The sequence below is a fragment of the Pristis pectinata genome, chromosome 16 (assembly GCF_009764475.1).
Source record: "Pristis pectinata isolate sPriPec2 chromosome 16, sPriPec2.1.pri, whole genome shotgun sequence".
Taxonomy (NCBI): domain Eukaryota; kingdom Metazoa; phylum Chordata; class Chondrichthyes; order Rhinopristiformes; family Pristidae; genus Pristis; species Pristis pectinata.
This window is the reverse complement of record NC_067420.1, coordinates 26,826,884-26,846,355: the sequence shown is the minus strand read 5'-3', so window position 1 is coordinate 26,846,355 and position 19,472 is coordinate 26,826,884. Positions and strand designations below refer to the sequence as shown.

At 40.0% G+C, this 19,472-nt stretch overlaps 1 protein-coding gene across 2 annotated transcripts in view; it reads right to left on the bottom strand.

Moving 5' to 3' along the window:
- Nucleotides 1-3,338: 3,338 nt before the first annotated feature.
- LOC127578913 (regulator of G-protein signaling 20-like) overlaps nt 3,339-19,472 on the bottom strand; it is an 87,580-nt gene continuing 71,446 nt past the window's right edge. For both annotated transcript variants that reach the window (XM_052031472.1, XM_052031473.1), the window contains 3 exons: nt 16,384-16,458; nt 12,257-12,491; nt 3,339-4,595 (listed from right to left, as the gene is read on the bottom strand). In XM_052031472.1, the coding sequence (XP_051887432.1) occupies nt 4,407-4,595; nt 12,257-12,491; nt 16,384-16,458 (499 nt within the window). In that variant the 3' untranslated portion in view covers nt 3,339-4,406. The remainder of the gene's footprint in view (nt 4,596-12,256; nt 12,492-16,383; nt 16,459-19,472) is intronic.

Below are 19,472 nucleotides of genomic sequence, written 5' to 3'. Positions count from 1 at the left end.
CCAGTCCTGGCAAGCTCCTGCTCACCCAGCCTGGAATATCTAATGGTGTAGTGTTGACCATACTACCTGCCATGGGAGTTCACTTTAGCTATCCTGATGGCAGTCTACATCCCACCCCAGACACATAAAGCCTGCACTCAATGAACTATACTCTGGTCAACAACCTTGAGACAGAACACCCTGAGGCTGTCTTCATTATTGCAGGTGACTTCAATCACGCTAACCTCGAGTGTGTTACCAAAGCACTACCAGCACACCTCCTGTCCCACCAGGGGCCCTAACACACTTGACCATTGCTATACAACTGTCAAAGATGCCTTCCGAACCATGCCTCACCCTCACTTTGGTAAATCTGACCACCAGGCTGTGCTCCTCCTCCCCGCATACAAACACAAACTGAAATGGGAGGATCGAGTATGGAGAGTCGTATAGTGCTGGTCTGAGGAAATAGATGAGCTTCCATGTGACTGAGTCAGTGGACTGGTCCATGTTCAAAGACTCAGCTGCCAGCCTTGAGTATGTCACCACCATCACAGACTTTATCAGCAAGTGTGTTGAGGACTGTGTACCAAAGGAAGAACAATACAGGTATTCCCAAACCGGAAACCATGGATGAACCAGGAGATCCACTCCTTACTGAAGTCTAGAACTCCTGCATTCAAATCAGGTGACCCTGAACTTTACAAGAAATTGAGATACGACCTGCAGAAAGCTATCAGGAATGCTGAGAGACAATACCGATTCAAAATAGAGACCCAGACCAACTGTCAGTTGTGGCAGGGTTTACATGCTATAATGGACTACAAAACTAAGTTGGGCAGCATAGTTAACAACAGCACATCCCTTCCTGATGAGCTTAATGCATTCTCTGCATGTTTTGAACAGAAGGGGAGTGGATTGTCACCACCCACCATGATAGCCTCCAATGCAACTGTACCCATGGTCACCGTCGAGGATGTAAGATCAGTCTTCCGGAGAGTGAACCCAAGGAAAACATCTGGCCCGGATGAGGTCCCTGGCCATGTGCTCGGATCTTGTGCTGATCAGCTGGCAGGGGTATTTGCAGACATATTTAACCTCTCCTTGCTTCAATCTGAGGTTCCCACCTGTTTTAAGAAGACCACTATCATCCCGGTACCTAAGAAAAACAAAGTAATATGCCTTAATGACTACCGACCAGTGGCTCTGACATCCACCATCGTGAAGTGCTTCGAGAGGCTGGCCAAGGCGCGCATTAACCCCAGCCTCCCAGACAACCTCAACCCACTGCAATTCGCCTACTGCCGAAACAGGTCTACAGTGGGCGCCATCTCCCTGGCCCTACACTCATCTCTGGAACATCTGGACAGTAAAGACAACAACGTTAGACTATTGTTTATTGACTACAGCTCTGCCTTCAATACTATAATTCCAAGCAAACTCATCAAACTCCCAGACCTGGGACTCAACACCTCCCTCTGCAACTGGATCCTTGACTTTCTGACCAACAGACCACAATCTGTGAGGATAACCAGCAACACCTCCAGCACAATTATTCTCAGTACTGGTGCCCCACAAGGCTGTGTCTTTAGCCCTCTACTCCCTATATACACATGACTATGTGGCCAGATTCTGCTCTAAGTCCATCTACAAGTTTGCAGATGATACCACCATAGTAGGCTGTATCTCAAATAATGATTAGTTGGAGTACAGGAAGGAGAGAGAGAGCTTAGTGATATGGTGTCATGACAACAACCTTTCCCTCAATGCCAGCAAAACTAAAGAGCTGGTCATTCCATTCAGGAATGGGGGTGGTGTACATGCACCTGTCTACATCAATGGTGCTGAGGTTGAGAGGGTTGAGAGCTACAAGTTCCTAGGAGTGAATATCACAATAGCCTGTCCTGGTCCAGCTGCAGCCAAGAAAGCTCACCAGTGCCTCTACTTCCTCAGAAGGCTAAAGAAATTTGGCACGTCCCCTTTGACACCAACTTCTATCAATGCACCATAGAAAGCATCCTATCTGGATGCATCATGGCTTGGTATGGCAACTGCTCTGCCCAGGACTGCAAGAAACTGCAGAGAGTTGTAGACACAGCCCAGCGCATCACAGAAACCAGCCTCCCCTCCATGGACTCTGTCTATACCTCTTGCCGACTTGGTGAAGTAGCCAACGTAATTAAAGATGCCACCCACCTGGGCCAGTCTCTTCAATCAGGCAGAAGATACAGGAGCCTGAGGGCACATACCACCAGGCTTAAGGTCAGCTTTGATCCCATGGTGATAAGACTGTTGAATGGTTCCCTTATATGATGAGATGGACTCTTGACCTTGCACCTTGTTGTCTACCTGCAATGCACTTTCCTGTAGCTGTGAAACTTTACTCTGTATTCTGTTACTGTTTTTTTTTACCCTGTACTACCTCAATGCACTGTGCAATGAATTGATTTGCATGAACTGTATGCAAGACAAGATTTTCACTGTACCTCAGTACAAGTAACAATAATATACCAATACCAAGGTGATGCAGCCATAAAAGCCAGTTACTGCTATCTGTGATTATGTGCAGTTTTGCCTGTGGTATTGTTGAGCACAAGTTAGGTGATTTGCCTATCACAGCTGAATAGTTAGCACTGTACAAGTTGTTGTGACACAGCAATGATTGTGTGGCCATGTGGCAGAGATAGGACTACATACAAGCCCTAATTTTGTTAGGTCAGTGATGGGCATATGGTACATTGAGCAGGGGTGGAGTTGATGAAATATGACATTAAAATGCATTCACTTATTTTGATCTTTTACCTTTTCATGGCACTGCATCCAAGTCCTTGGGCTTATCTGTGGCAGTTATTGCCAGGGGTTGTCACCACCTGCTCTGTCTGGATAATCTACACATTCTTGCAGTTTTGGACTGGACATCTCCATGGTTCTTGGCTTGGTGATTCACCACATGTGGAATCTGACAACCTGTAAATTACTGTGGAAATGGGGCATATGTTCTCTTATCCACCTTCTGCACAAGGGTTCCCAGTGCAGTGTTCAAAATCTGTGGTGCCAATCTCTCCATTGTTGCACTATTATTGAATGCCTTCCAGGTCAGTGTATCTCCCAAAATGTTTGCACTTGCTTTTAAGAGGAAGAGCTTGACTAATAGTGGTGATTTATCTTTACTGGTACTGCTTGCCATTTGTAAAATTGGTAAATGGTGATCAACAGCAGCTGCTGTAAACAGCAATAATGCTACTCATGAAGGTGGCATGAGTTAATAATGTATCACAATTTCTCACTTTTTTGGCAAGCTATCCAATTTATTTCCCAACTTCCCTGTTAACATATTCCTAAATAAAAGACAAGGTGCATCAGATTAGCAATGTTATTTATTTAAATTTTAACAAATTTTCTTAACTGTGCTTGTAAAACATTTTCAATCAATTTCAAAAATTATAGTGAGGAAATTTCTGATTTCTAATTATTTTTTTCATCTTGTAGGTAAGCCTTCATAAATTTAAAGCCCTTTTGTTGACTACCTGTGTCCAAGAAGAAAATTGCACAAATATAAACTATCTTCAGCTGTAAAAGACAGCTAGCTAACTTATCAGTAGTTTCTTCTTTGAAGTTGCCAATACAGCCTAATTAGGAGATGCAGCACAATAAATTGTCAACCATGAAGATAACCAAAGGGGTGAAATTTAACGTATCTTGTACACTAGCTCTGGAGTCCATTTGACAATGTAGCCCTCAAGAACACCTTGGTTCCCTATTGACAAGATCTCACACTTACCTGGCTATCATACTGTCTGCAATCTTCAGAAATTATTTTGTAACCATTGTACCAAAGGAAATTTTGAGTTAAATGTTTGTGGATACAAAATGAGGTAAAATAACAGTTTTTGACCATATAAATTTGGGATGGGATGATCCTTGATTAGCAATTGATGGAATCATTAGCAGCAACAATGATGTTTCACAACGGTAGGTATGAGCTACTTACAATTTTAAATATTCTCTTTTGTATTTTTAATAGTTATGTTCCAATATAAAGGCTGAGATTATATCCCTTTCAAATAAAACCACTTTTCTTTCTCATGTAAATAAGCTTAAAGCTGTTCTGAAATTACTATAATGGTGCAATGTTTTCAGATATAATGATTGTGTAGATGATATCTGACTCTAAGATGAATACAAAACTGTCCTTTTCCACTAGGGTTTATTCACTAATGCTTGTAAATAATAAAAAAAGACCAAAATCAATATTATTTAAGCCATCACTAGAGTCTTGCAGTTCTTTAGTGCGTCTTGCATTTTTTAGGCAACAGGAAATCAGTAGTAAAATAAACCTGAGTTTCATATTTTCTTTCTCTTGATGATGACCTTGTACCTGTTTATTTTTTAAAAATGAACTTTTTCTGTAATGTGTAGTTGAATATTTAGGATTCTGAAGATGTGCTGGATGACCGTTGAAGCAGAGACTTGTATATAGAAGAGTTCAGGAACCGTGGATACGAGTCTCTATGCATTAAGGTATAAATTTGCAGTTGTGCATCATCAAATATCTGATTTGACGGTTCAGCCATCTTCGTGTTGATGACTTCACGCACTCGTGAATCAAGGCTAACCTGGATGTAAAAGAAAAATACATCTGTATAAATCAACGAATATATGATAACCATTTAATTTCTTAAACACAGTAAATTTCTTACTGACTGTTTACATCCCTAGATGATGGTGAGGGAGGAAGTGTAGGTGAAAATGCCTGGTGACAGGGATGGATGAACCAGTGAGTCATGGAGAGATTGGTCCCTGTGGAAAGCTAGGTGGGGGAGATGTGACTGCTAGTGGGATCACATTGCAGTTGGTGGATATGCAGCACGATGTGGAGGTTGGTAGGGTGAGAGATGAGGACCAAGGGAACTCCACCTCTATTCTGTCTAGGGATTTTTGGAACCAGGAGCTGTGAATGAGTTTCTAAATGAATAGTTCTCTTTGGTATTCGTCAGGGAGAATGAGATGAAGACCGGAGAGTGAGGTATGCTAATATTCTAGAGTATGTGTAAGGAAGGAGGAAGTGCTAGAAATCTTGGAGCATGTTAGGGTGGATAAATTCACAAGGTGTGACAAAATCTATCCAGGATGCCAACGATGGCAAGGGAAGAGATTGCTGGTGGTCTGATGGAGATTTTTGCATCTTCATTAGCCTTGAGTGAGGTACCAGAAGACTAGAGGAAAGATTTAAAGGAGATCTGAGTGGCAAGTTTTTCACGTGGAGGATGGTGAATATTTGGAACGACCTGCCAGAGAAGATATTGGAGACAGATAACATTTCAATATTTAAAAGGCATTTGGATGGGTACTTGGATAGAAAAGGAGTGGGGATCTAGCCCCAATGCAGATGTGGGATTAGTGTAGAAGGGCAGCAGGGTGGGCATGGACAAAATGAGCCATAAGGGCTCATTTCTGTGCTGTATGCTTCTGTGTCCCGAAGTACAGCTGGCAAACTAGGTCTGCGACCAGACAAATGGATGATCCTACTTGACCTTGTCCATGCTAGGCTATCTGTGGCAGATGCTTTTGTCCGTGTTAGTCTTGATGGAATTGTCACTGCAGTAAAGACTATGGGTCAGAAATAGCAGAGAAATATACATCACCATTAACAGTAACTTCATGGCCAATCATATTTCTCATGTTCAAGCCAGGGAATGAACCCTTGTCACTGAGAAGTGCAAAAGTGCAGTACAGGTTTACATAGATTCTAAACAGTACCCAATACTCTACTTGCTGCCTAACCAGAGTTTTATAAAGCTGCAACACTTGAACCTAATGCCTTGAGTAATAAAGGCAAGCATGCCATATACCTTCTTGACCACCCTATCAACTTGTGCAGCCACTTTCAGGGAGCTATGGACTTGGACCCCAAGATCCCTCTGTACATCGATGCTGTTAAGGGTCCTGTAATTAACTGTACTTTCCCTTAACATTTGACCTCTCAAAGTGCAAAGCCTCACACTTGTCTGAATTAAAGTCATCAGCCATTTCTCTGCCCATATCTGCAACTGATCTATATCCCATTGGATCCTTTGGTAACCTTGTACACTATCCACTATGCCACCAATCTTTGTGTCATCTGCAAACTTACTAACCCACACATCCACCTTTTCATTCAAGTCAGTTATATGTATCACAAACAGAAGTCCCAGTATGGATCACTGAAAAACACCACTAGTCATGGACCTCCAGCCAGAAAAAGACCCTTCTGTCTTCTATGAGCAATCCAATTCTGAATCCAAATGGCCAAGTCACTGTGGATCTCATCCATCTTAGTCTTCTGGATGAGCCTACTATGAAGGACCTTGTTGAGTACCTTGGTAAAATCCATGTAGAGAAAATCCACTGCTCTACCTTCATCGATTACCTTTGTCACCTCTCAAAACTCAATCAAGTTAGTGAGACATGACTTGCCCTGCACGAAGTTATGCTGACCGTCTCTAATTAGGCCATGCTTTTTCAAAACATTCATAAATCCTATCCCTGAAAATCCTCTCCAATAGCTTCCCTACTACTGACGTGAGACTCACCAGTGTATAATTTCCAGGATTATCCCTATTTCCCTTCTTGAACAAAGGAACAATATTAGCTACTCACCAGTCCTCCGGTATCTCGCCTGTGGCTAGAGGACATGAAAATCTTGGTCAGGACTACAGCAGTTTCATCTCTTGCCTCTCAGTAACCTGGGGTATTTCACATCAGGCCCTGGGAATTTATCCACAATGTTTTTCAAGAGACCCAATACCACCTCTTTCTTTACCTCAAAATGCCCTAGCATATTATCATGCTCCACACTGGACTTACTGTCCTCCTCCTTGGTGAATAATAATGCAAAGTACTCATTTAGGACCTCTCTCACATCCTTCACCTCCAAGCACATGTTCCCTCTTTTATCTTTGAGTGGTCATATCCTCTCCCAAGTTATCCTCTTGCTCTTCATGTAGTCATCAAATGACACTTACCAATAGCCTACTTACAGGTGCCCAGTTGGGTTGTGCTAGGAGCACATAGCTCCAGACTTCATTCACAAAACTGGAGGAGAGGTGAAAGTGCCCAAGACAGCATTTACTGAGTGAGGTGTCAAGGGAGCTTGGTTAAAGTGAAAGCAGCAGGCATCATAGAGAAACTATGTGAATAATGGGGGTTATACACACAAAAAGAGCTGGTGGTGGTTGTCAGTCAGTCAATCATCCCAACCCAAGCCATAACTGCAGGTGTTCCTCAGAGCTGTGGTCTAGACCAAGCAGTCATAAATCGTTTCATCAATGAACTTCCTTCCATCATGAGTAGTGACATTTGCTGCTGATGCATAGGGTTCATTTGTACTTCCAAATCCTCACCAGCTATATAACACTGTCCAAGGCCAGACACCAACTCTTAGACACTTCCTCTCCTACCTACCCCGAACCATGACCCCACCAAGGACCACCAGGACATTATGTCCCGCACCATCACTGACCTCATCACCTCGGGATTTCATCTCCACCCCCCACAGCTACCAACATGATAGTCCCGCAACCTAGGACTGCCCACTTCTATCTTCTCCCCAAAATTCACAAGGACTGTCTCAGCAGACCTATTATCTATGCATGCTCTTGCCCCACTGAGCTCAGATCCTTGTATCTGGACACAATCCTGTCCCCCTGGTCCAATCCCTTCCCACCCACATCCGTGATACATAGAATGCTGTCCAAATCATCCATAGCTTTAAGTTCTCTGGCACGCACAACCTCATCTTCACCATGGACGTCCAGTCCCTATATACCTCCATTCCCCATCATGATGGCTTCACCACCCTCCGCTTCTTTCTTGAACAGAGACAGAACCAGTCCCCTTCCACTAACACTCTCCTCTGCCTGGCTGAACGTGTCCTCATTCTAAACAACTTCACTTTTGATTCCTCCCACTTTCTACAGACCAAGGGCATAGCCATGGGCACTCGCATGGACCTCAGCTATGTCTGCCTCTTTATTGGCTATGTTGAACAGTCTCTGTACCAAGCCTACTCCAGCCCCATTCCTCAACTCTTTCTCCGCTATATCGATGACTGCATTGGTGCCACCTCTTGCACTCATGCAGAACTCAACAGTTTCATAAATTTTGCCACTGATTTTCACCTTGCTCTCAAATTCACTTGAACCGTCTCTGACACCTCACTCTCCTTCCTTGATCCTTCCATCTCCATCTCAGGAGATTCCTTATCCATCGGCATCTTCTACAAACCCACTGACACCCACAGCTCCTCCCACCGTCTCTTGCAAGGATGCTATCCCTCTTTTCTCAATTTCTCTGCCTCTGCTGCATCTGCTCCCATGATGAGGTTTTCCACTCCAGGATCTCTGAGATGTCCAACTTCTTTACTAACTGTAGCTCCCCCCCCCCCATTGTGGTCAAGAGAGCTCAGATCTGCATCTCTGCCACTTCCCACACCTCTGCTCTCACCCCCACCCCTCCCAGACCCAACTGGGATAGGGTTCCCCCCCTTGTCCTCACATTTCATTCTACCAGCCTACGTATCCAACACATCATTCTCCGCCACTTCTGCCATCTCCAATGGACCCCACCACCAAGCATATCTTCCCCTCCCCACCCCTTTTTGCCTTTTGCAGGGACTGCTTTCTGCAACTCCCTAGTTCGATCCTCCCTCCCCACCCAGAGTACTTTCCACTGTCCCCACCATAAGTTTAACACCTGCCCCCACGCCACCTTCATCCAGGGACCCAAACAGTCCTTTCAGATGATACAGATTTACCTGCACCTCCCTTAATATCATCTCCTGCATTTGGTGCTCCAAGTGTGGCCTCCTCTACATTGGCGAGACCAAACACAGACTAGGTGACCATTTTGCAGAACACTGCACTCTGTCTGTAATTGTGATCTGCATCTCACCGTTGCCAGTCACTTCAACTCCCCCTCCCACACTATCACAGATATGTCAGTCCTCTGCCTCCTCCACTGCCAGGAGAATTCCAAGCGCAAACTGGAGGAACGTCACCTTATTTTCCGTCTTGGAACCCTTTCAGCCTAATGGCAGGAACATTGAATTCAACCACTTTAAGTAATCCCCTCAATTCCACGCCCCCCCACCCCACCCCACCCCCCAACCATGGTTCTTCTTCCCTTTCCTAGCCTCTTTTTTTTCTACCCTTTTTTCCCTCCTTAGCTTTGACCCATCCCCCAGTGGATCTGCTCTCCCCTCCTCCCCCGCACCTGCCTATCACTGTCTCTTACCTGCATCTACCTATCAGCACCTTGTGCCCACCCATCCTACCCTCTTTTGTCCACCTATCTTTGCTCTCCTTTTCCCTCCTATACTGTATATTGGGCTTCCCCTTTTCCTGTCTTCAGTCCTGAAGAAGGAGCCTGACCCAAAACGTTGACCACCTGCTTTTCTCCACGGCAGCTACCTGGCCTGCTGAGTTCCTCCAGCATCATAGTGTTTTTCAGCTAGATGTTCCAGCATCTGCAGTCCTATGTTTCTCTAACACTCCCTGTTTAATTAGACATGAAATTATATCACGGCACTGACAGGTAATAAATAAAGTTTTATTTAGGCTCCTAAATTCCAGGAGATAAGTGTATAGTATGTGCCATAATTAAGCTGTGCAGAGTTTAGGTTGGAACTGGGATTTGACAGGATTATTTCAGGAGAATGATAACTGATCTGGAATTTTTGAATCAATTATATTTTATAAAAGAGCAGCTACAAGTATTTTTGCTCACTTCCAGCATCAAGAAATTAATGACATCTTGTGTTCTTCACATTTTACCAAAACAATCATATGGTATGCTCACAGCATCTGCTTCTTTCATGCCAAAATCCTGTTATAATTTTATCAAGTATGTAAGAAGAGGGTTTTAATCTGTATGTGAAATAGAAAAAAGTGAGGTATTAAAAAAATCTCATCAGAGTAGTGTCTCACTGGCCCATATCATTTCTTGAGATAGGCCTCACTCTATGTCAGTCCTGTTGAAACACTTATATTTTGTAGCTTCCAATGTCTTAAAAGCATTGCGCTGCAATAGACATCTTGCAAGGTGGGATGACCCACGACTGACGACATGACTTCAGCTGACAGAAACTGAGACCCCACCTCTAGGCTTTCTTGATGGACTAACGGCAGCTAATGAGGACCAGTGGCATTTAGAAGCAGTTGAAGCACAAATAAATAATTAAATTTAAAATGAATTAAAAAAACATAATAAAATCATTCAATTTACTGAAAACTTTTTTTTAAAAAAAGAGCTTCATTTATCTTTGAGATCCAGATCAGCAATCACATTCAAATGAATGAGACCACCCTAGATAACTCAGCTAGCAATGGCATAAAGCTAAGGGGTTAGATCTGGTATATCTGGCCCTTCCTTTCTGTATGGTAGGAATTGCCCTGTACAGGGCTGAGTCTAGAATCCCTATGAAACCACGGGCTAGCTATCTGGCCCATGAAATTCCTTTGAATTTGTTTATTAAAAATGTGGTATGTAAATGGTTTATACCCTTATGAGATGAGGGCATTTGCCAAAATAATCCAGTCAAGGAAACATAAATAAATAATGCATCTAACAGCTCAAATGATGGCTAAATACCCATGCATACATCACATGCCAGGAACAACAATGCAATTTTCTTCTCAAATACCAGGAGCAGTTCTGGACACCGCATCTCAGTTATACAAATTATAAGACACAACATAAACTAGGGTGATATTCCAGGTAATTTGGAAGCTTAAAAGATGATTTATTAATCCTAGTTTATCCAATCTTTCATCAAAGGTAGAATTTACCAGGCCTGGCAATACCTTTGTAAATCTCCTCTCCCCCCTCTAATCCAATCACATCTTTCTATTTATGTAACCAGAACAGTATACAATATTTAAGTTGTGGCCTAACAATCATTGTACACAATTCTAGCATCACCTCCATGCTCTTGTATTCTGTGCTGTGACTAATAAAGGAAAGCATCTCATGCCCTTTTAACCACCTTATCTACCTATCCTGTACCTTTAAGTATTCATCCGCACTTCTCTATACTGTCTCACATTGTGTATTGGCTTGTCTTTTGAACTTTCCAAATTCCATTTGTCACTTCCCCAACTGACTGGTTCTTAACGTCGAAAGCCTACTCTCCATGTCATCCACTGTCAATTTTTGTATGATCTGCAAAATACTCTATAATGCCCCCTACGTTTAAGTATAAATTATAAATATGAAACAAAAAACAAGGGACCAATAGGCAATGACCTTCCTGGCCAAAACACCTGTCAACTATTATTCTCTGCTTTCCTGCTACAGAGTCAATTTTCCACTCTGCCGTAGAATACATACCCAGTCAACTTTTTGACCAGTCTGCCATGTTGCACCTTGCCAAAAAGCCCTGCTATAATCCATGTAGACTACATCTAACGCATTCCCTCAGTAATCTTCCTTGATAGCTCATAAAAAAAATTCAAATTAGTTTGACATAACTTTCACTTAACAAATCTACACCAACTCTCCTTGATTAATCTAGATCCTTCTAAATGACAGTTTATACACTCCCTCAGAATTGATTCCAGTAATTTGTGCAGCAGTGAAGTTAAACCGACTGGCTTGTAATAAATTGACTTTTCCCTCCTTCCACTTTAAACAATGGTACAAAATAGGCAGTCTCCCCAATTGTCTGGTACCAAACATGTGGACAGGGAAGATTAAAAATGATAGTGAAAACGTCTGTTTCTTTTAAGTGAGGAATATTGTTCACCTATTTCAAAGATGACAAGCCCCTTATTACTTGCTCTTTTGCTTTGTTTATCCCATTCAATACATAAAATATTTCCTCAACTAGAAATATCAGCAATAACCACTTCTGCAGAGCCAGCTGTAAAGTTTTCATTAAGAGCCCTGTATACATCCTCCACAGAAGGTTACCTTTTTGGTCCCAAGCATGTGCTAAATCTTCCTTTAATTATCATCCTGCTCTTTATGCAACATCTTTGGATTTTCTTTGATTTTACCTGATAATATTTTTTCACACACTCTCTTTGCTTTCTCAATTTCCTTTCTAATTTTATCTCTATTTTTTTCAAGGATTTCTAAAGATAATTTTTTTTATTGACTAAAGTGATCAGGAACAAAGGAGGGTTTATTAAATTGGGTCTCATTTGAGCCATGATTTCAATGAATGGCAGAACAGACAGAGACTGAATAGATAGCTGTTCTGTGATTTTAAAATAGAATGGAAGATATATAAATTTACCTCTTTAGGAGAAAGTATTGAAATAAAGTCTTCATAGATAATTCGTGCTTTGTCCTCAATAGCACTTCTATTTGCTTCATTTTTGAGATCCTCACATGCTAGCCAAAAGAGCATATTTTCTTCACTGTATTCAGTTCTTAAGAATTCTCTGAAGGTATTTCTGCCTGCAGGAGTTTTCAGTAGCTTGTCAAAGGATTGAGCCCATAAGTGCACCTCTTCTGCAGTTGGATTTGCACTGTGTATAGCATAATCATTGAAAACAATGTCAGTAAAATAAGACAAAATGATGTATTTAAAATCTATGTTGAACTAATGTTGAATTTTATTAACATTATAATCTAATTAACCCATATTATTTGAGATCCACAAATTTGCATTTATTAAAACTGCCATGTGCCCAGTGGTAGATTACTTGCATTCACGTTAACTGTGTGACGTTTAAACAATCCTTGCTGTCAGTTTAAAAAGCCTGTCATTTCCAGGCTTAAAAGCCCACCTCCAGAGGATATACTTGGAGTACAGTAGGTTTACATTAACTACAGCAGAATCCAACAATTGTACTACTGAGTAAAGTAACAGTGCATTAAAACATTTTTAAATCTTTCAAGTTTATTCAGGCTTATTTATATTACACCATTATAGCCTGGAGAGTCATACAATATTGTATATATGTCTATGATCCCTTATAATTAGAAACATGAGGTTTTCAATATTGAAAAGAAACATTAAGTGCTTGAGAAACTGGAAAAATATACCACAACATACCCTACCCATGAATCTCCTCTGGAAATCTTTGAAGATGACAAAATCCCAACACCAATCCTATCCTATGCCTGTCAAAGCTGCCATTTGTTTCAACGCTTCTGAATGTCTCGGACATTCAAAAGCATTCAAAAACTATTAAAAAATAAATACATTTTTAAATTGTTTTAAATAAAATGAAATGAACTAAAACCATTTCAAAAACATTTTAATACAAATAGAAAAACATGAAATCAAACAAAATACTTAAAATAAGAGTTTATTCTCTGATTTAGCAGCCATGAATGGACACATGGATACTTTGCCAGCTCTGATCAGGCACTGGTTCACAGAGCAGATTCCTTAGCCTTGGGACACAGGTGAGAAATTGCTGACAGGGCATGATGAGTATGTTTGGGGCTTCTGCATTCATGCAGCAGTCCTGAAACTTGCCAGTGTCTCAACTGCAAAATGCATAATTTCCTTGCGAAACTGCAGGCAAAATCGAATAAAATCCAATGTTATTGTTCAGTGTTTTGGATTTTATTGTGGGGATTATAATATGCCACCATTACTCACAAAATGGATTAATTATGTCCAATTCAATATCGAAGAAGATGAATTTGCACAAACATCAGAGAATGAATAGATGGGATGTTGTGCTATGTGATAATGTGTATAACAATGACAGATTAATTAATTACATTATAAAATTAGGACTATGGCATTCAAGTGTGATTTATCTATTATCCATAATTATAACAGATCATTGAAATGTTTTCTATATAGGACTAACGGCAGTGTTGAAATAGAAATCTAAAAGAATATCACATTTATTTATTTTTTTCTCATGGATGTGGATGTTGATTGTAAGATCAGCATTTAATGCCCATCTTGAAATGCCAGTTAGAAGGTAGAGATGACCATCTTCTTCAACCACTACAGTTCTTAGTTAAGTGGTGCTTATCCATAGTGCTGTTAGATACGGAGATATATCAGTTTAGAACAGTGACTTGCTAGGTCATTTTACAATACTCAATGGACCTGGAATCACCGAATACATAACTGGATAAGCAGAGTGGATTCCTTTCACAACAACATGTTTGTTTCATGGTATTTTATTATTAGATTTCTATTACACAAGATTATTTAAATAACTAAATTTAAATTAGCATTGGATTCCAGATCTTAGCCCAGTCCTTCTTATTACTAATCCAGTAACTTATCTGGTATGCTATCATTCCCTCCATTTGGGGTCATATGTACACAGGGTTTCTGGCTTCAAAGTTCTTTCTGTTCTAAAATACAATCACAGTTTTAAAGTTGGAGCAATAAAGTGCAGGTGATAGGAATCCAAAACAAAAAACATAAAATGCTGGATGCACATAGCAGGTCAAAGTGAGAAACAAGCATGTTTTAAGTTGCAGAGAGAGGGAGGGGCAGAAAGAACAGAGTAAATGACAGTGATATGATGCAGAACAAAGTGGTCAAGGTGACTGTTATTTTAAAATTGGTACAAAATACATAAAATGCTGGAAACATCAGTGGGGAGAGAAAAAAAGTCAATGCCAAAAGCTGCGTGGGGCCGGGGGAGCGTGCAGAAGACATGGAAGATGCTTCCACATCTTTAATGCATATTCTTTCAGCATTCTTAAGGGGCCATTTCCTCTGAGACTCCCTGGTCTACTCTTCCATCTCCACCAGTCACTGCCCTCTTCCTGATGCTTTCTCATGAAATAGCATAAGATACAAAACCTGCCCTTTCAGCTCTTCCCAACCTATTATCCAGGCCCCAAAAGTCCTTTGGTTGAAGCAGAGACTCACTTGCACTTCTTCCAATCTGGTGTGTTACGTTCAGTGTTCACAATGTGGGCCTCTCCACATTGAAGAAACCAAATGTAGATTGGATGACCTCTGATTATCTCCATTCAGTCTGCAAAGGCAACTGTGAGGTCCCAATCGCCTGACAGTTTAATTCTCCATCCCACTCTCAGCGTGATCTCTCTCTCTCTACAGCCTCCTACATTGTTCTAATGATGGCCAGCATAAGCTTGAGGAACAGCACCTCATTTTCTGTCTGCATATATAGCAACTATCAGGATTTAATTCTGAATTTAACAATTTCAGGAAATCACTCCCTTTTTTCTCTCATTCTCCTCAGATGTCTCCCTTTCTGTCTTCAGCTGCTGATTTTTGAAGTCCTCTATAGCTCTCTGGGCCCAGGGGAAATATATATTTTTTTTAACTAAGAAATACATTTTAAAAAATTGTCAAAGTTTACCAACCTGCAATATGCAACTAGACAGCTTTCTGATAAGTGTCCATGTAACACATTTTCACTTAGTCAATGACAGCTTATTAGGAATGCACCCAGTGTGCTAAGTGAGATATCATATTACCTTGACAACTTTGATCTGCATCCTATCACTGACATTCCCTTTCTTCTGCCCTCCAGTACCCTTCCCTACAATTTAATACATGCTTATTTTCTCATTTTTCCTATTCTGATAAAGAGTCCTTAATCTGAAACACTGATTTTCTTTGTCTGACTACTGATGCTCTTGACCTGCTACGTGCTTTCAGTATTTTCTGTTTTTGTTTCTGATATTAAAAATATTTACATGCAGTGTTATTTTAAAATATAGATAGATAGATTTCCTTATTGTGTGTAATATATGGAGCATATTCAACGGGAACTGTGGATAACAGAATGAATTGATTACCACCATGATACAATTGATGAATAACCCATCAGAAGAGTGGGATTCATCCTGATTAGCTTCTGTTTGTTTCATTCCATGTTGTGTCCTAAATTGAATTCCCAAATGTTATTATTATTGGAATAATTTCTGAATTTTCACCACTGATTTTCCTACTTATATTAGAAATATGCTCATTACTTTTAAGATCATGATTTTTTCCAAAGTAAATAGGGAATTTCCATCCTATCTACTATCACAATTTTTCATCCTGGGTGGTGGGGAAAGACATATTCTTGACCATTTCCAAAGTTGTCTTGGAAGTAGACATACAATGGAAGCTTGCCATCTTCTCTAGTCAATTAAGGTAAGCCCTACAGGACAAAAAGACTACATCTACAGTTAAATAATGTGCATCAATGAGGGAAATAAGAGATAATGAAGAACTAAAGGAAAGTGCAAATAGCAGGTCAAAAAAACTCATGCATGTCTCACACCCCACTATATGCTGAACGTATTAATATTGCACACACGCTAATGTATCATTACTATAATATTAACTCTAAGGGAATTACAAGTCTGACATCCTTTACAGAGTTCAAACAGTTAAATAATAACTACACGAATATTCCACCTGGCAAGATATATAGTGCCTCCTACCTCCAAAATAAGAAAATCTCAACTTACCTTGGTTCACAGTTCTCCATGTTCTCCATTGGAATATTGTGAGATGGCCTTCGGTTTCGATCATCATCTTCTCTCCTAATAAAAAGACTGGAGGTTAATAATTGCATTTTTTTTTAAAACTGCATATTTATAAACATGGACATGACCAAGGAACTCTAACTCATTTAGATCATAGCTATTTGTTTATTGGTTCAGTTTATACGATTTGACGCAGTTTTATGGCCACAGCTCCAAATTTTCCATTTTGTACTTGTGTAAGATTGTTATGGTTTCTGGTTCATCAGTCAGTAACATGGCAGAGGTTAAATGTTAAGGCAAAAAAATATATTTGAAGGAACCTTGCCAATTAGGAGGCAGGAAATTGGATGTGGTTCTAGCTTCTTGAGGACATACAGTGCTTTAAAGAAGTACCTTTCTTTGGCAAAAGATGTATGCGGACAATATAAATTCCAGCAGCATATTGAGGTTTTCAAAGGCAGCCATGTAGCTGGCAGAAAAAGTGAACAAACTTCTCTTCTTCAAGAGGAATGCGAATGTGATATTGCCTGGAAGTGCCAGCTGAATTTCTGTCATTATCGCTTCTCACTCCAGAAAAAATGAATTTCATCTTAATAATGCAGCAAAAAGTATTATACAATTGAATTCTGTACAGTTCTGGTTGAATCTGGTCGAAAGATGTGATTCTGTGCTGGAGAGAGTGCAGAGGAGATTCACTAGGATGTTGTCTGGATTGAAGGACTTCAGTTATGGAGAGAGATTAGATAGTCAGGGCTAGTTTCCCTGAAGCAAACAAGGCTGAGGGGTGACGTGATACAGGTACATAAAATTTTGAGAAGCATAGATATGGTATAAAGTCAGAATCTTTTTCCCATTGTAGGGGTATCAAAACAAGAGGGCATACTCTTAAGGTCAGAAGAAGGAGTTTTAAAGGGAACCTGAGCAGAAAGGTTTTTACACAGAGAATGCTTGATATCTGGAATGAGCTGCCAGAGGTGGTGGTGGAACCAGATACAATCATTACATGTGAGAGATATTTAATCAGGCACTTGAATAGGCAAGGCATATAAGGATACAGACCTAATGTGGGCAAATGGGGATAGTGCAGATGGGCAAAAAGGTCAGCATGATTGTGCTGCCCTAAAGGGTTTGTTTCTGTGCTGTACTCTTATGACTCTATGAATTTATAGGCAATCATCTTCTAATTTAAATGTGAAGTGCAGAATAGTTGATGTTACTGATATCCCTTGCGGCAGCTCAGAGGAAGCTGAAGGTAAAGATGTTCAGAGCTACAATGTCCCTGAATGCACCAGCATTTAACCACTAGCCTTCTGTCCCAGAAAATCAAAGCTCTCTTATGTACTCTTCAGGGAACTCCATTTCTGTTATTCTGGCAGAGGCCGTTGAAAGGTTTAAAATCCTTGTGAATTTTAATCCTATTAGCTCTTCCTCCAGCTGGAAGTTCTTTGGGCTTTGTTACCTGCTTTTGTATTCATCACTGTATTTATTGTTGTGTTTATTATTAACATATATACTGTTTACTCTGAGAGTTTCATGTGAGCAAGGAAGGACTTAATGGAGAAGAAAAGAGATCAAGAAATTTAGGGAGAGATTTCCAGAATTTAAGGCCAAGGCCATTTAAAACAAGGACAAGAATTTTAATACCGAAGTGTTTGCTTAACAAGGAGCAAATGTAGTTGAGCAGAGGAGTATAAACCCCACATTTATTGTTTGTGTTTATAATATTGTAATAGTAAGGGCAGTACACTATGTAACCAATTGTTATGACATGAAAGCATAAATTACCACTGCCCTTATTTTAACTAACTCCTCAAAGTATTCCATTACCATTTTAATAATAAAAATTAGTTTGTATTTCTGCTTTGAATATCAAAGAGCTTAACAATTTGTAGATAGTCAAACCCTATCTACAAATCACTAACTTAATGAACGATTCCATTTAACTTCTAATATGCTTTTCAGAAATGGTGGAGCACCACCTAGTGGAGATTGTTTAGGTTACTTTCTCTTCACATCCTACAATCTTACAATTTGTAAGTCGACATGATGGATCTTTCACACAAGACCTTTGAATTATACTGAGATTTGTTTATAAAAAGCCTTGAACTACAAATGATTTTCACAACATGGAGAGGAAAATTCATTGATACCACAGTATCAAGAGAACAAGAGTTGTGTATGTCACTGAGGAAAAATAAAGAGCAGTATTTCAAAGTCGAGGTGAAACTAAGCAAGTGTTTCTAGGGGAAAAAATCCAAGTAATATCCATAGAAACAATATCCATACAAAGGAATAAAGGAGATATTTAGTGAAAAAGCAGCTCATCTTAATAACATGAATAATAACAGACAAGGATATCAATATAGAAAACTTGAAATATAGTAAAAAAAATCTAATATATAATCATTTGGACCACTATCAAAAAGAGTCAAGCAAAGAGACAGAATAGATAGGTTGCACTACTGAAAACTACATTTCATACACCAAGATGACCGACAAAACACAACAGAAGACGTTTTCAAAACTAATATCATCCTTCATCCTGTCTTAATGAACCCTAACATTATGCTTAATAAGTGTTCAACAGTAATACAAAATTTGGTCAACTAAGTCAAGTCTTTAATTACTTGTAAACAAATTTATTAGGTTTAATTGGAGAGAAACTCAGGAAAGAATATGACCAAAGGAAGTTAAATTGAGGTACTGACAAGATAGTATATTACATAGTACCCAGATACTGTGTGGTTGGAGCAAGGGAATGGGGAGGTGGGATAGTGGGTGATTTTCCATTGTTATCTGAGACCCAACGATTAAAAACTAAATCAATGAAGATTGTGACTTGCCTTGGAACTTACTCGAAATAATTTTCAGAGTAGCCTGTAACAGGGTGAGCAATAACACACATGAAGGAGATGGGAGATTGCATAAAATGAGCATTCTGGGAACCTAAAACCAAATTCCAGTTTCAAAATAAGTGGAACAATCAATGTTGTGCCCATTTGTAGGCTTTCAATTAATTTTTTGGTGGGTTTAACAGGAGCTGGAATGCTTCTCTTAATCCCACCACATTA